This window comes from Stegostoma tigrinum, chromosome 12 (genome assembly GCF_030684315.1).
Source record: "Stegostoma tigrinum isolate sSteTig4 chromosome 12, sSteTig4.hap1, whole genome shotgun sequence".
NCBI classification, from domain to species: domain Eukaryota; kingdom Metazoa; phylum Chordata; class Chondrichthyes; order Orectolobiformes; family Stegostomatidae; genus Stegostoma; species Stegostoma tigrinum.
Window position 1 is genome coordinate 28,463,085 of NC_081365.1, and position 12,899 is coordinate 28,475,983.

The 12,899-nt window shown below is 40.8% G+C and overlaps 1 protein-coding gene across 2 annotated transcripts in view; it reads right to left on the bottom strand.

Annotated features, from left to right (window-relative positions):
* The window catches only part of dcbld2 (discoidin, CUB and LCCL domain containing 2), a 109,056-nt gene that overhangs the window by 21,667 nt on the left and 74,490 nt on the right, over positions 1-12,899 (bottom strand). For both annotated transcript variants that reach the window (XM_048541424.2, XM_048541423.2), the window contains exons 6-7: positions 4,282-4,415; positions 1,927-1,967 (exon numbers count right to left, since the gene is read on the bottom strand). In XM_048541424.2, coding sequence (XP_048397381.1) covers positions 1,927-1,967; positions 4,282-4,415 — 175 coding nt within the window. The remainder of the gene's footprint in view (positions 1-1,926; positions 1,968-4,281; positions 4,416-12,899) is intronic.

Consider the following 12,899-nt stretch of genomic DNA (forward strand, 5'->3'; position numbering starts at 1 on the left):
ACTAGGCCATTGTCTCCCCCCACGCCCCCAAATATGGCAGTATTTTAGTCAACAACGACAACATTTGTTTTCATAGTTTAATGTACGAAACATCCAAATCTGTCACATCATCCAATCAAAATCCAAAATATCCTCTCCTGTGTCATCTCAAAGAAACAAAGAAACCTACAGCACAGGAACAGGCCCTTCGGCCCTCCAAGCCTGCGCCGATCAAGATCCTCTGTCTAACCTGTCATCTATTTTCTAACGGTCTGTGTCCATTTGCTCCCTGCCCATCCATGTACCTGTCCAAATATATCTTAAAAGACGCTAACGTGTCTGCATCTATCACCTTCGCTGGCAACGCGTTCCAGGCGCCCACCACCCTCTGTGTGAAGAACTTTCCACGCATAGCTCCCTTAAACGTTCCCCCTCGCACTTTGAACTCATGACCCCTAGTAATTGAGTCCCCCACTTTGGGAAAAAGCTTTCGCTATCCACCCTGTCCATACCCCTCATGATTTTGTAGACTTCAATCAGGTCCCCCCTCAATCTCCGTCTTTCTAACGAAAATAATCCTAATCTATTCAACCTCTCTTCATAGCTAGCACCCTCCATACCAGGCAACATCCTGGTGAACCTCCTCTGCACCCTCTCCAAAGCATCCACATCCTTTCGATAACGTGGCGACCAGAACTGTACACGGTACTCCAAATGTGGCCGAACCAAAGTCCTATAGAACTGCAACATGACCTGCCAACTCTTGTACTCAATACCCTGCCCAATCTCATTAAACTAAGCCTTCAAATGACAACTAGCAGAATTACTGGATGCCTTTGAGGTGTGCTTTTGTTCTAGAAATTCCAAACTTTTACAGCGAAATGACTCCATAGAGGCAGATATCTTGTCACCAAATCACCCTTTACTTGCACATGCACAGTACACAGACCCCGACCAGCTAGCTCAGAACCAGAGCTTAGGGTGAGGAGAATCCCCGAGTCTGCTGTTTATATTTGTCATCCAGAACTCCCTGACTGGCCCAGGTTAAAAATCCCAAGTAGGGATCTCAGACTCAATGAGATTCATCCAACCAACCTCGTTCCAATCACTACACACAGAGAGAGGATTTGATTTGATTGAACACAAAAAATAGAGGCAAGAATAGACCTCAAACTTTGTCTACCTTTCAAATCATGGTCAACCTTCTGCCTCAACTCCTCTTCACTGCTCAAACCCAATATTCCTTGATTTTGCCTGAGGCCTAAAATTTACCTTAGCCTTAAATGTGTCCAACAACGCAGCATCCATAACCTCACTTCCAAACATCTGCAACTCAGTCCTAAATGGCCGCACCCCCGACCAATGTTCCAGATTCTCCTGCTTGGGAAAACAACCTTTTCGTTGCTCATCCTGCCAAGCTCTTTCAGAATCCTGTGAGCAGCATTTGATCAAGTACTGACACAGAAAGAGTTGGAAGTTTTCAGACCAATGCTCCAAATCAGCTGATCCCAGCTGAGCAAGTTGTTACAACATTATAATTGGCCTCTGTTTTCTAGTGCTGTAGAGTGGGGAAAAAAATATTTGTCAGCTTCCAACCACTTTGTTGGAAGATGTACATACAAGACAGCAAAATCATGGGGATCCCGATATATTGGAGGCTTATTGATGTAAAATGGCCATTTAGATGAAGATTGCTCCAACCCTTGGAACTGTCTCCAGCATGCATTATGGATTCCTTGAGTGAACCGAAGGAAAATGGGATTATTACACCTACAAAATATAGACGAGTGCATTAGAATAATGGTATACTATGTCAAAGGGCAACATGAGTGACTTGCAAAGATATTAGTGTTAAGTAGAATGCTGTATTGAGAAACTGGGAGACACTATCTTATTAAGGTAAAATGCAAATAAAGTCATTGTATACTTCCTTGACTGAATACTCACCATTGGTCTTGAATGTGAACAGGCTAGCAGATAATGGTCCACTGTAAAATTAAAGAAAAACTTATAGATTAAATTATACAGTACTGTAAAGGAAGATTTCTCAGAATTTGTCATTTTACATATTCTGACAAAGTTCCTGAAGGTTGTTCATACTGTGTTTAAAAGTAATTCTATTACTTTTCAATAGGATATTTAAGAAATTATATGCATAAAGGAAATGACATCCCACTGGTCTGGCAGATAAACAGAGGTATCGACAAGCACAAGATATACAATACCTTTTCCACGCAGCAATTATTAGCAGAAATGGTAAGAAAAGTCACTGGTTGAGAAGTTCAGGATGCAACTTTGAGGTAGAAGTCTAATATCTGCGCTGAACAATGGGGGAAAGGTGCTGGGGGAATATAATGTGAATGATATTGCCAAGAATATCTCAGAGGTTCAAGCAGGGAAAATGTACCACAATCATTGGATCACAAATATACTGGGACAGATTTAAGAGTGGGATGGGATTGGAGCCAATTTGGTCAGGCTCCACAAGTTACGCAGATTTAACATTAAAGCATAAGCCTTTTATCCCCTCCTCACCAAGTTTCCCATATGGAAGCCAGCCTCACCGACTGCTGGGAGAACATTCCATAGGCTACATGCAGAATCAGAATCCTGCAGAGAGAGAGAGCGAGAGAGAGAGCGAGAGAGAGAGCGAGAGAGAGAGCGAGAGAGAGAGCGAGAGAGAGAGCGAGAGAGAGAGCGAGAGAGAGAGCGAGAGAGAGAGCGCGCGAGAGAGCGCGCGAGAGAGCGCGCGAGAGAGCGCGCGAGAGAGAGCGCGAGAGAGAGCGCGAGAGAGAGCGCGAGAGAGAGCGCGAGAGAGAGCGCGAGAGAGAGCGCGAGAGAGAGAAAAGCTGATCTGCAATCTCAGACAGGAATTACATTACAAGATGTGGCTTTAAGGAGGATTTCTTCTTTCATGTTTCTTTTGAAAACAATTGTTATAAACTTGGAGGCCAGGTGTTTGCTCTGAGCCGAGCAATGTAGCTAGCTTTGGTTTCTTTTAAGGCAAAAAATAATAAGTGGGTGGAGGCAAGAACACACAGACCCAGGGTTTGCAGGTCTTGCTTTTCAGTTGGTGAACTGGGATTTCTTAGGAACATCCAGCTCCTATCTACTGCAAAAGCATGAGTTCCCTCTTTTCTGCTTTCAAGTGTTTTTCCTTTCTCCTGGTCTGGAGATCGAGTGAGCAAGATCTATTTTTGCTGAATTTGCCTTTGCCAAGAGTGTTTATAGGATGCTGCTATATTGGAACATAGTAGTAGTTAATAAATGTATTACTTTGGTAAGCATTTTGAGAACACTACAATTAAGCCACTTCCTTCTTTTTCAATATTTTAACAGCAGTGTAAAAATAAAGTGTATCTTGCTTAAAGCCAAGCAATTTCATCAAGCAAATTGCATCAGGAACACAATTCCTTACACTTGCCACTAAAGTAAGAAAAATTAAGAGCCGAGGCTATCTCCTTGTCTTGCTTTGAGGGGGATTGATCTGGTCCATAACAATAGGCAAGGAAGAAATGGTACTTGGTGAGCTAAGAAGGAACACTCTCACTGTGATACTTTTAACGTACAAGAAGGCTGGTCAGGGTTAATTCTGGAAAATCATCTAAATCTGAGGCAGCAGCCTCATTAAGACATTTTAAAATAAGAGTCCTATGTGGTCCTGGAAATAGTTTGGTTGTGTGCCCCTATTCCAATCAGAAATGGGTGGACTGGGGCGAGGTTTTGTACTTCGAAAATATTCTATTTCACCTTACCTGAATCCATGTATTTTGGGTAGATGAGGTGGAAGCTTTCAGTTTTGATGCAAGGCTATATTCAAAGCCTTAACCTTTCTTCTATAGATGTTGATCAACTTACTGTGTATTTCTGTCTATTCTTGTTTTTATTTGACTGACCAACATTCGCATTTTTAGGTTCTATTTATTTTAGCTTTCTAAGTTTCCAATTTCGGCTACACCATGCCAATGAGGTATCAGGTTGATGATTAATTAATTTCTGCCTCCCCCCACTCACATGAAAGATATTAGAAATAACGAGCAAATTAAATGCAGAGCCTTCACCTAGGCTGAATTTGCATGTGTGATACAGTAGGGATTATTTAGCCTTTTAAGTTGCACGAACCTGTGCCAACAAAGATGAAGAAGGTGCCATTGGGATTTTCAAAGGAAGCTAACATGAAATTGTGGGACTGAAAATAATAGCAATTTACATTTTATTCAGAAGATGCATTTGTCACTCCCCCAATCTCATAAACAAATGGTCAGAGCATTAAATGATTTCCCCCTCAATGAATGAACTTACAGTTTTGAGGAGACATTATTTGCAAGAGTGCTTTCATAGTATGGAATGCCTTTACTCAAGACAACATTGATCCGGCCACCCAGAAAGTTTGACACGACACCAGCATGAACAGCAGCCATACACAGCAAAGACGACTGGAAAAGAAATGACAATCCACATTCACCACAAACACTAAATAGTTACAAAATCATGCAATATTTCAGGCAGCCACACCAGGTCTGTTTTCACTTTTCTTTTCAAGGCAGTTTTTTGTTTTACTTACCGTTGATCCAGCTAAATTGGTTGCTATGGTTAAGATCAAGAGTTCAAACTTGAGACAGTTCACTTAAAGACTGGGTATTAGGCTTTAATGTAAATCAAGCATTTTGTTTTCATCAAAAAGGTAGCAGGGAAGACTCTTGAGAGCTAGTTAGAATTCTGATCAGATTTCCCACTGGAACTGCAGTGTGACCATACTAACTGAGTGTAATGTTTAACAACATAAACGGTGAGAAGCAGACATTTACTTTGTTTCACCATGGCTTCTATCAATCTTGCACTGAATTCAAGGTGGAGAACTGAGAGAAATCTTGATGGGTGCGATGATATTTTCCTGATCTTAAAAAATCCTTGTGTGCTTACATTGTTAACCATTACTGTGGTGTTAAGATGACTGTAAAGCAATTTTTAATGGTTGATAATTTTTCCAGTTGTAAACAGCTGTATATTTTTGCACATTGGTATATATCTTTTGAATGCACAGTTCATGGACAAGTTCTCAAACACATCCAGCTTTCTTGGTATGACTGTCTTTTATACCAGGTAGTTGCTCAGACTTTCCTAGCTCATGCTTAGAGCTGGAATTCACTCAAAATAAACTTGGACACCTTAATGGTAAGTTGTGGTTGGAGAAATAAGTAAATAATTGACTGGTTCTGCACAGCCTACAAACAGGTCAGCTGTCTGCCTCCAACTGAAGTCTCAAGCTCTTAGATCCACAGTTGAATGCCACTCTAACTTTGCTGCTAGTGTTGAGGCAATATTTTTAATGTATTTTCCAATTGAGCTGTCCAGGGATGCTATTACATACCTCTGGAGCCTTGGGTCTGGGCCTCTTGGTCTAGACAGGCAAATTTAACTGTTCTTTCATTATCTGTGGACAGTGCCTTAAGATAATGTAGGAACAGAAGAGCTGCACTTGCACTGGAAGGTAAGTGGTAGCAAGAGATAAGATAAAGAGGCAAATCCACACTAATTCCTATCAGGAATAACCAGGGATCATCAGATTTGTTCAACCTTTGTAAAATACTAGGTGAGAAAGAACATGCTTCACCTTCCTTGTATTCTCTTAATTCAAGCTAGAAATTACAGGTGGAGTTGGAAACTTAAACATTTTGATGGCATTTGTGTATATATTTTAAATACAAAGTTGTTTACTTTAAAATTCATTAAGCGACCGTATGAGTTGGGCACACAAGTGAACCATTTGGCTCCACAAGCCCATTCCGCCATTCGATACAACAATGGCCGATCTGCTTGTGTTTTAAATTCCACATTTCCATCCATCCCCCCCCCCCCCCCCCCCCCCCCCCCCTGACCAATATCCTTCAATTCCTTTACTTAACAATAATCTATTTCCACTTTAAGATGTTCAACGATCCAGCCTCCACAACCTTCTGGGGCAGAGTCACAAAGTTGCAAAACTTTTCATGAGAGAAAATTCCCTCATCACCGTCCTGAAAGGGCAAATCTTAAGTTACTGGACTCATACTTTTCCAATCTCATCTGCAAAAAGAAACATCCTTTCCACATTCAACTTTTCAAGAATGTTCAGAATCTATTTCCCTACAATCAAGTCACCCTTTTGTTATTCTGAACCCCAGCATCGTCAAGTGTCATTGGTCCAACCCTTTAACACAATGCAACCTGCTCATTCTAGGTAAAAACCAAAAGAACTGTGGATCTGTAAATCAGAGACACAAGTAGAAATTGCTGAAAAAGCTCAGCAGCTCTGGCGGCATCTGTGAGAGAATTAGAGTTAACATTTTGAAGCTTGACCATCAATTTCAATTTGTGCTCATTGCAGGTGTCAATCAAGCAGATTTCTACTGAACTGCTTGCAATGTGTTCACATCTTTCCATAAATTAAGATGTCAAAACCGCACAGAGTTTGAGATGTGATCTCACCAATGCCTTGAACAATTGAAGCATAACATCCTTACTTTTACTGAATTTCTGTTAAGCTCAACTGACCCTGAATTATTTGCTTACATATGGCAGGCAGCTGCCAATCTTGGGATCTATCCATCCTCTATTATGGAGATGAACGCAGCAGTAGGTAAGAAGACAGTGGATGAGCTGCCTGACCTACTTCACACGGTCGCAATGCCCTATAAACACAAGGAGAAGGTACACAATGTCCAGCCCACTGAAACTGTGAAAATCATTGAAACTGTTGATAGAAGCATCCAGAAGTTTCAGGAGAAACTGTCAAATGTGTGAAGGAGTTTAAAATTCTTGCCATTTAAACCTTTGAAAAAATTTTTCTGAAGTCTTTGGAAACAAATCATTGCTTGCTATTTCATTCCGTCGCTGAGACCTGGACTATAGCCAGATGACTGATTTCACAACCCTTCATTGTCAGTGCTTGCCATTTCAGTTTGATTGACAACTCAAAATAATTACAAGTTCTTTAAGAAAGGACCATGAATTACAATGCTTGCTGTCATCAGGGATGTGTAGTTTAGGTGTTTAAATGGAGTGGCTGTTTTCACGATTTTTTAAAAATTCTGCAGCAGACACTTAGAACTTTATTACTTCATTGCAGCATGGGCCAATGATGCACACTGAGTCATCTGGCAAGCGAAGTGTAAGGATTTGTGTGGGCGGGCGGGTGGGGGGGGGGGGGGGGCACTAAATTTGGTATGGGGTTATAAAGGGCCATGCATGTTAGGGTAGCATGGAGGGTCCAGTGGGTCTCCAGTGGAAAACCAGCACTAGTTGGCACTGATGGAGCATGAGGTGTGCGAGAAGCTTTGAGGACTGGAGGGATGTTGTTTATTGCTTTTCTGAAAGAAAAACATAGATAGATTTGCGAAGTCCTGAGACAGGCCATCTGACCAACCCACCTCCACACTCTTCCAAAACCACCACCCACACCCCTCCAAAAATCCTGAAATAAAATCCCAATTTCCAGAACACTTTCTTCTGAGTTATTCTTGCAGAGCCATGAAACATCAGGGCATGGTGGACCCAATCTGGGCGCAAAAGTTCAGCCCTACATTCTGATGTTTCCTGGTAATTGGTATCTGTTTTACATCTTCCAGCTGTTCTGGAGCAGTGACAGTGTGACCAGCTACTTGACGTTGACTCGAATAACACCGTGAAAAAATTGTAAGCCACACAGCATCTTTGACAGATTCCCACAAAACACCATCTGTAACAACACTTTCAAACCGTAAGTTGGAAGAGTACATTGGGTCTTACCACTGGTATGACTGAAACAGGGTCTGCTAAGAATCCTGCAAGCGTGGGAGCCTGACCACATATTACAAGTCAGTACAGTATCAGGCACTGTGCAATCACATTTATCTAATAAGAGACCACAGCTGGAATAAACGATCATTGGACTGTAGTGTATAAAGCTAGAATGTGGAATGCATAATATTGCATTTTCCACTTAAAACTGACCCGTTGAGAAGAGTTGGTTTCAGCTGGTTCTGTTGTCTTTGGTGTCTGCTTCCTGAACTGTCTCCCCACAAAAATGTTCTTTCCAAAAATGGTCACAAGACAATTTTTAAAAAAAATTATGGATTCTACACGCAAATAATGCATTTTTTATTTCACATTGTCATTGCAAAATTTTAATTAGATAACTTTTATGAAACATAAGAATATAAAATGTAAGATCAGAAATAGGTTCATCCAGTCTGCTCCACCATTCAATGAGATCGTGGCTGATCTGATAATTCTCAACTCAACTCTCCTGGCCTCTCCCCATAAGTCGTGATATCTTGAAGGGTGTCCACATTATAGAAAGGTGGTGCTGGAAATTTTAAAACACATTAACACAGATAAAGCCTCAGGACCTGATGAAGTGTATTCCAGGACATTTTGGGAGGCTGCGGAGGAAATTGTGGAGCCCCTTGAGGAGACATTTGTATCATCAACAGCCATGGGTGAAGTGCCCGAAGATTGGAGGGTGGCTAATTTTATGCCATTATTTAAGAAGGGCTGCAGGGAAATGCCTGGGAACTACAGACCAGTGAGTCTAATGTCTGAGGTGGGTAAGTTGTTAGAGGAGATTTTGAGAGACAGGATCTACAGGCCTTTGGAGAGGCAAGGACTCATTTGGGATAGTCAGCATGGCTTCGTGCATGGGAAATCGTGTGTCATGAATTTGATTTAATTTTTTAAAGGGGAGACAAAGAAAGTAGATGAGGGCAGTGTGGTAGACGTTGTCTGCATGGACTTTAGCAGGGCATTTGACGAGGTACCACGTGGGAGGTTGTTAAGTAAGGTTAAATCTCATGGGATACAGGGAGACTTAGCCGATTGGATACAAAATTGGCTTGATGGTATAAGACAGAAGGTGATGGTACAGGGTTGTTTCCAGACTGGGAGTCTGGGGCCAGTCGTGTGCCACAGGGATCGATGCTGTGTCCACTGTTATTCATCTTTTATATTAAGGATTTTGATGAGAATCTAGGAGGTACGGTTAGTAAGTTTGCTGATGACACCAAGATTGGTGGTATAGTGGACAGTGAAGGACGTTATCTGGGAATGCAATGAGAACTTGATCAACTAGGCCAATGGGCTGAGGAATGGCAGATTGAGTTTAATTTAGGTAAGTGCAAGGCATTGTATTTTGGTAAAGAAAACCAGAGTAGGACTTACACCGTAGATGGTAGGTCCCTGGTGAGTATTATAGAACAAAGAGTTCTAGGGGTACAGGTTTATAGCTCCTTGAAAGTGGAGTCACAGGTAGACAGGGTGGTGAATAAGGCTTTTGGCATGCTAGTTTTCTTTGGTCAGAGCATTGAGTATGCGAGTTGGGATGTCTTACTGCAGCTATACAACATGTTGGTGAGGCCACATTTGGAGTACTGCCTGCAGCTCTGGTCACCGTACTATTGAAAGGATATAGGAACAGTTTAACAATTTAAATTTAAAAAAACTGAGTGGCATGGACAGGTTGGGCCTGTTTCCATGCTGTAGACCTCAATGACTCTGACTTCTAATTCCTTTATTGATTAAATAACTGTCCATTTCAGCCTTGAATATACTTAATGAAAATGAAGGTTTTGGGCGAGTAAAGAGCCAAACGTGCCTTGCTGCTGTCAGAATCCTGTTAATGGGCACTTTACGCACATGTATTTTCTGATGGAAGCTGACACAAGCCTGATGATGACGTAGTGAGGACATGATCAGTTTGAACTGGACAGGAACACAAATCTTTCAGCATGACAGGACATTTGAGAAGGCTGTTCAAATAGTGTGAGGATCCTCAAGAACTATTAATGGGGAATTATTCTGCAGCAAATCATTTAAGATCTGAAATGCTCAGCTTGGAAAGTTGGCAGCAGCTTCAATAGTAGCTTTCAAAAGGAATTAGATACATATTTGCAAAAGGGAAATTATCAGAGCAATTGGAGAGACAGATAAGTGGCACTAATTAGTCAATTCTTTTTAAAAAATACAATGGCTTGTGTTTGTACTGTAAGATAATTGTCAGTGTTCTTTGAAAAGTAATCCACTGTATGTGAAGCACTTTGAACACTTCAAAATGATGCGGAGTTAGATAAATACAAGTTATTTGAACTATACCCAGGCTTAGCCTGGTCAGTATCTAATGAGTTAAATAGTTAGACTGTCTTGACACTATCTGCAATGCAATAAATATCCCAGTGTAGGGCAATCCATCACCTTTGAATATGCCATAGCACATTTCTGCTAGAAGTGGGCTTTCCATAGGCTGAGGAGGGGCTCTCAATTATCTGAAAATCAGTAATTTGACTCAGTCAGCAGCTGCAGGAAGTTGTAGGAGGTGAAAAGGCTCGTGGGAGTGGGTGTGGAGACAATGAGAGGAAGAGACAAACACAGTGCAGGAGGGCAGTAGTTTAAATCAATTTTACTTATTCAATTTCACTTTTGAAGGCTTGAGGAATTTTAACTGTTTTTTCCAAAAGTTTAGGCTTGTCTTCTTTTTTGTTCGACTCATCCCAAAAAAATCAGACCATTAAAATGAATTCAGTGGGGGGTATTCCACAAAGCCTCTGAATAAACAAGTTTTACTCAAATGACATTACTGGTTTCATATTTCTTTAACCTTTGTGTTCTCTTTGGTATTCAATGAAATCAACCGGATGAGTCCACTGTGTGGAATGCATGTAGTCAGCACTCTGTAAGGCTAAGGAGTGAACTGCCTGAGTGCACTCTGTGCCCTCTGCTCCATTTATTCCTGCAGACTGTTGGAACCCAGCTGTTTCTGTGTACACTCTTAAGGCAAGACCCAGTAAACCTCATCAAGTGAATATTTCTGTATAGCTGAAAGAAGTTTTCCAACAGCCAAGCTTTGGAACCAACTGACAGGGCTGTGGGTACAGCTAATTCTGGGCCAGTTCATCGTGAATACTGTCATCTCCAGTAGGGAATTACCGAACATCTTACACAAAGCTGAGTGATCTCAACTTACTGCAGCACAAACAAAACTCCAGATCCTCCCATTACCGAAAAAAAATTCAGTTCAAATATGCTTTTTAATCTATGAATCTGACTTGTTCCAGCTCATTGGAAAAAAGGGATTTGCATTTACATGTCACTTTTCATAACCTCAAGATGTCCCAAAGTGTTTTATAGTCAATTAAGTGCTTTTTCCCTGAGCAGAGTAACAAATGCCTTGTGTCGAAAGGCTCTTCTGACACAAACTGGAACATTTGTTTCAGTAATTAAGCATTAAGAACATGCCTGGGGATATGTGAAGAAAAAAACTGTCACCATGCTGTAGTGTCCTACATTTTAAGAAATACTGTATCTTAATAAATATTACCAGAATCCTACATACAACTGACAATGCTACTTTTGTTACCACAAAGCACACCTATAACAAAAGTTACTCTTTCACCCAGACTTTTTGTTTTAGAAACAGTTAGTGCTTTTATGTCAGTCAAGATCTAAACAATGTTTCATGATCATTTCACCAAAAAATAAGCCTACTATCTACACCTAGTCTACCTCGTTGAATAGACTGGTATTGGAATAAGTTGGAGAATGTACAATCCAATATAAGTATCTTGCAGAAAGATATTTGAAGGTCAGTATGTTGGAAGGTTTGCAAGGTGCTTGCGAAACACACCGAACCCGTATAAACTCTGTTATTTCCACTAAGCAGTAAGATTATAACAACTTTTTGATGAATATATCAAACTTCAAGTAAATTCAGGTTTCATTTAGAGCTGCCACTTAATGCCTACAACATTCCTCTGATACTTGTAAGGTGAGAGGGGAGAACGTTTTACAAAGGACATTGGGGGGGGATTTTTTTTCCTTACACAGAGAGTGATTTGAGTGTGGAATGAATGCTCAAGGAAGAGGTGGATGCAGGTCCAGTTGGATTAGTACATGAATAGGAAAGGTTTGCAGGGATATGGGCCAAACGCATGTAGATGGGACTAGTTTACTTTGAGAACATGGTTGGTGTGATTAGTAGGACTTGAGGGTCTGTTTCCATGCTGTAGGATTCTATGACAGGTATTGTTTCTGAGAGCTAGTGGTAAAACACTAATGCTTGTACAGTAAAATCTGGATCTGAACAGCTCAGTAAGGAAAGGAGGTCAGTCTTGACTAGGTGTAATTTTGAACAGCAATTTTACCTCCCAATTGTTTTACAAGTTTAAAAATTGGGAAACTAGCTTCGGGGATATTTTAATTTAATAGCAAGGCTGGCGGGAAAGGGAGAAATCCTTTACCTGGACTACTTAATGGAATATGGGAAGTTACTATTTACCAAAACTTAAATGCCTCAAATAATTAGTTGCCTTAAAAATATTAACTCTACTTCCATAAATTCTGTTTGGAGTTGAATACATAAATGGTTGCATTAAGTGAATGCTTGTAAACTTCTACCCATTTTGACGTACACTACATAAACTATTTTACTATTGTCAGGTTCCAAACCGCGAAACATTTTGTTTCAATATGCTCTTCAACTAAACTATATAACATAATTACACTTAAAATACACTGTTTGCACATGCATAACTTCCCAAAGCACTGCAGGCAATAAATTACTTTTGAAGGGTTGTCATGCTGTTATAAAGATTAACATAGCAGTCACCTTGCACTTAATAAGATCCCACAAACAGCAATGAATGAATGATCAAGTGTGTCTTATGTCGAGAGTTGCCGGCTAATCAGACGCTATCAACTCTGATGAACAGCAACACCACTCAGGAGATAGTAGCTAGTGCTGGTATAACACCCAGAAGCCATGGTTCATTGCTGGACTCTAAGCAATGGGCAGGACAGGGCTCACTGGGCAGAAAGGTCAGTAGCAAGGACCAGAATTGGCTCTTAGCACGCCCCCAGTGAGATGCACAGTCTCTTGATCAGGCATTAAATGCTTTTTAATCTTGCTAGAT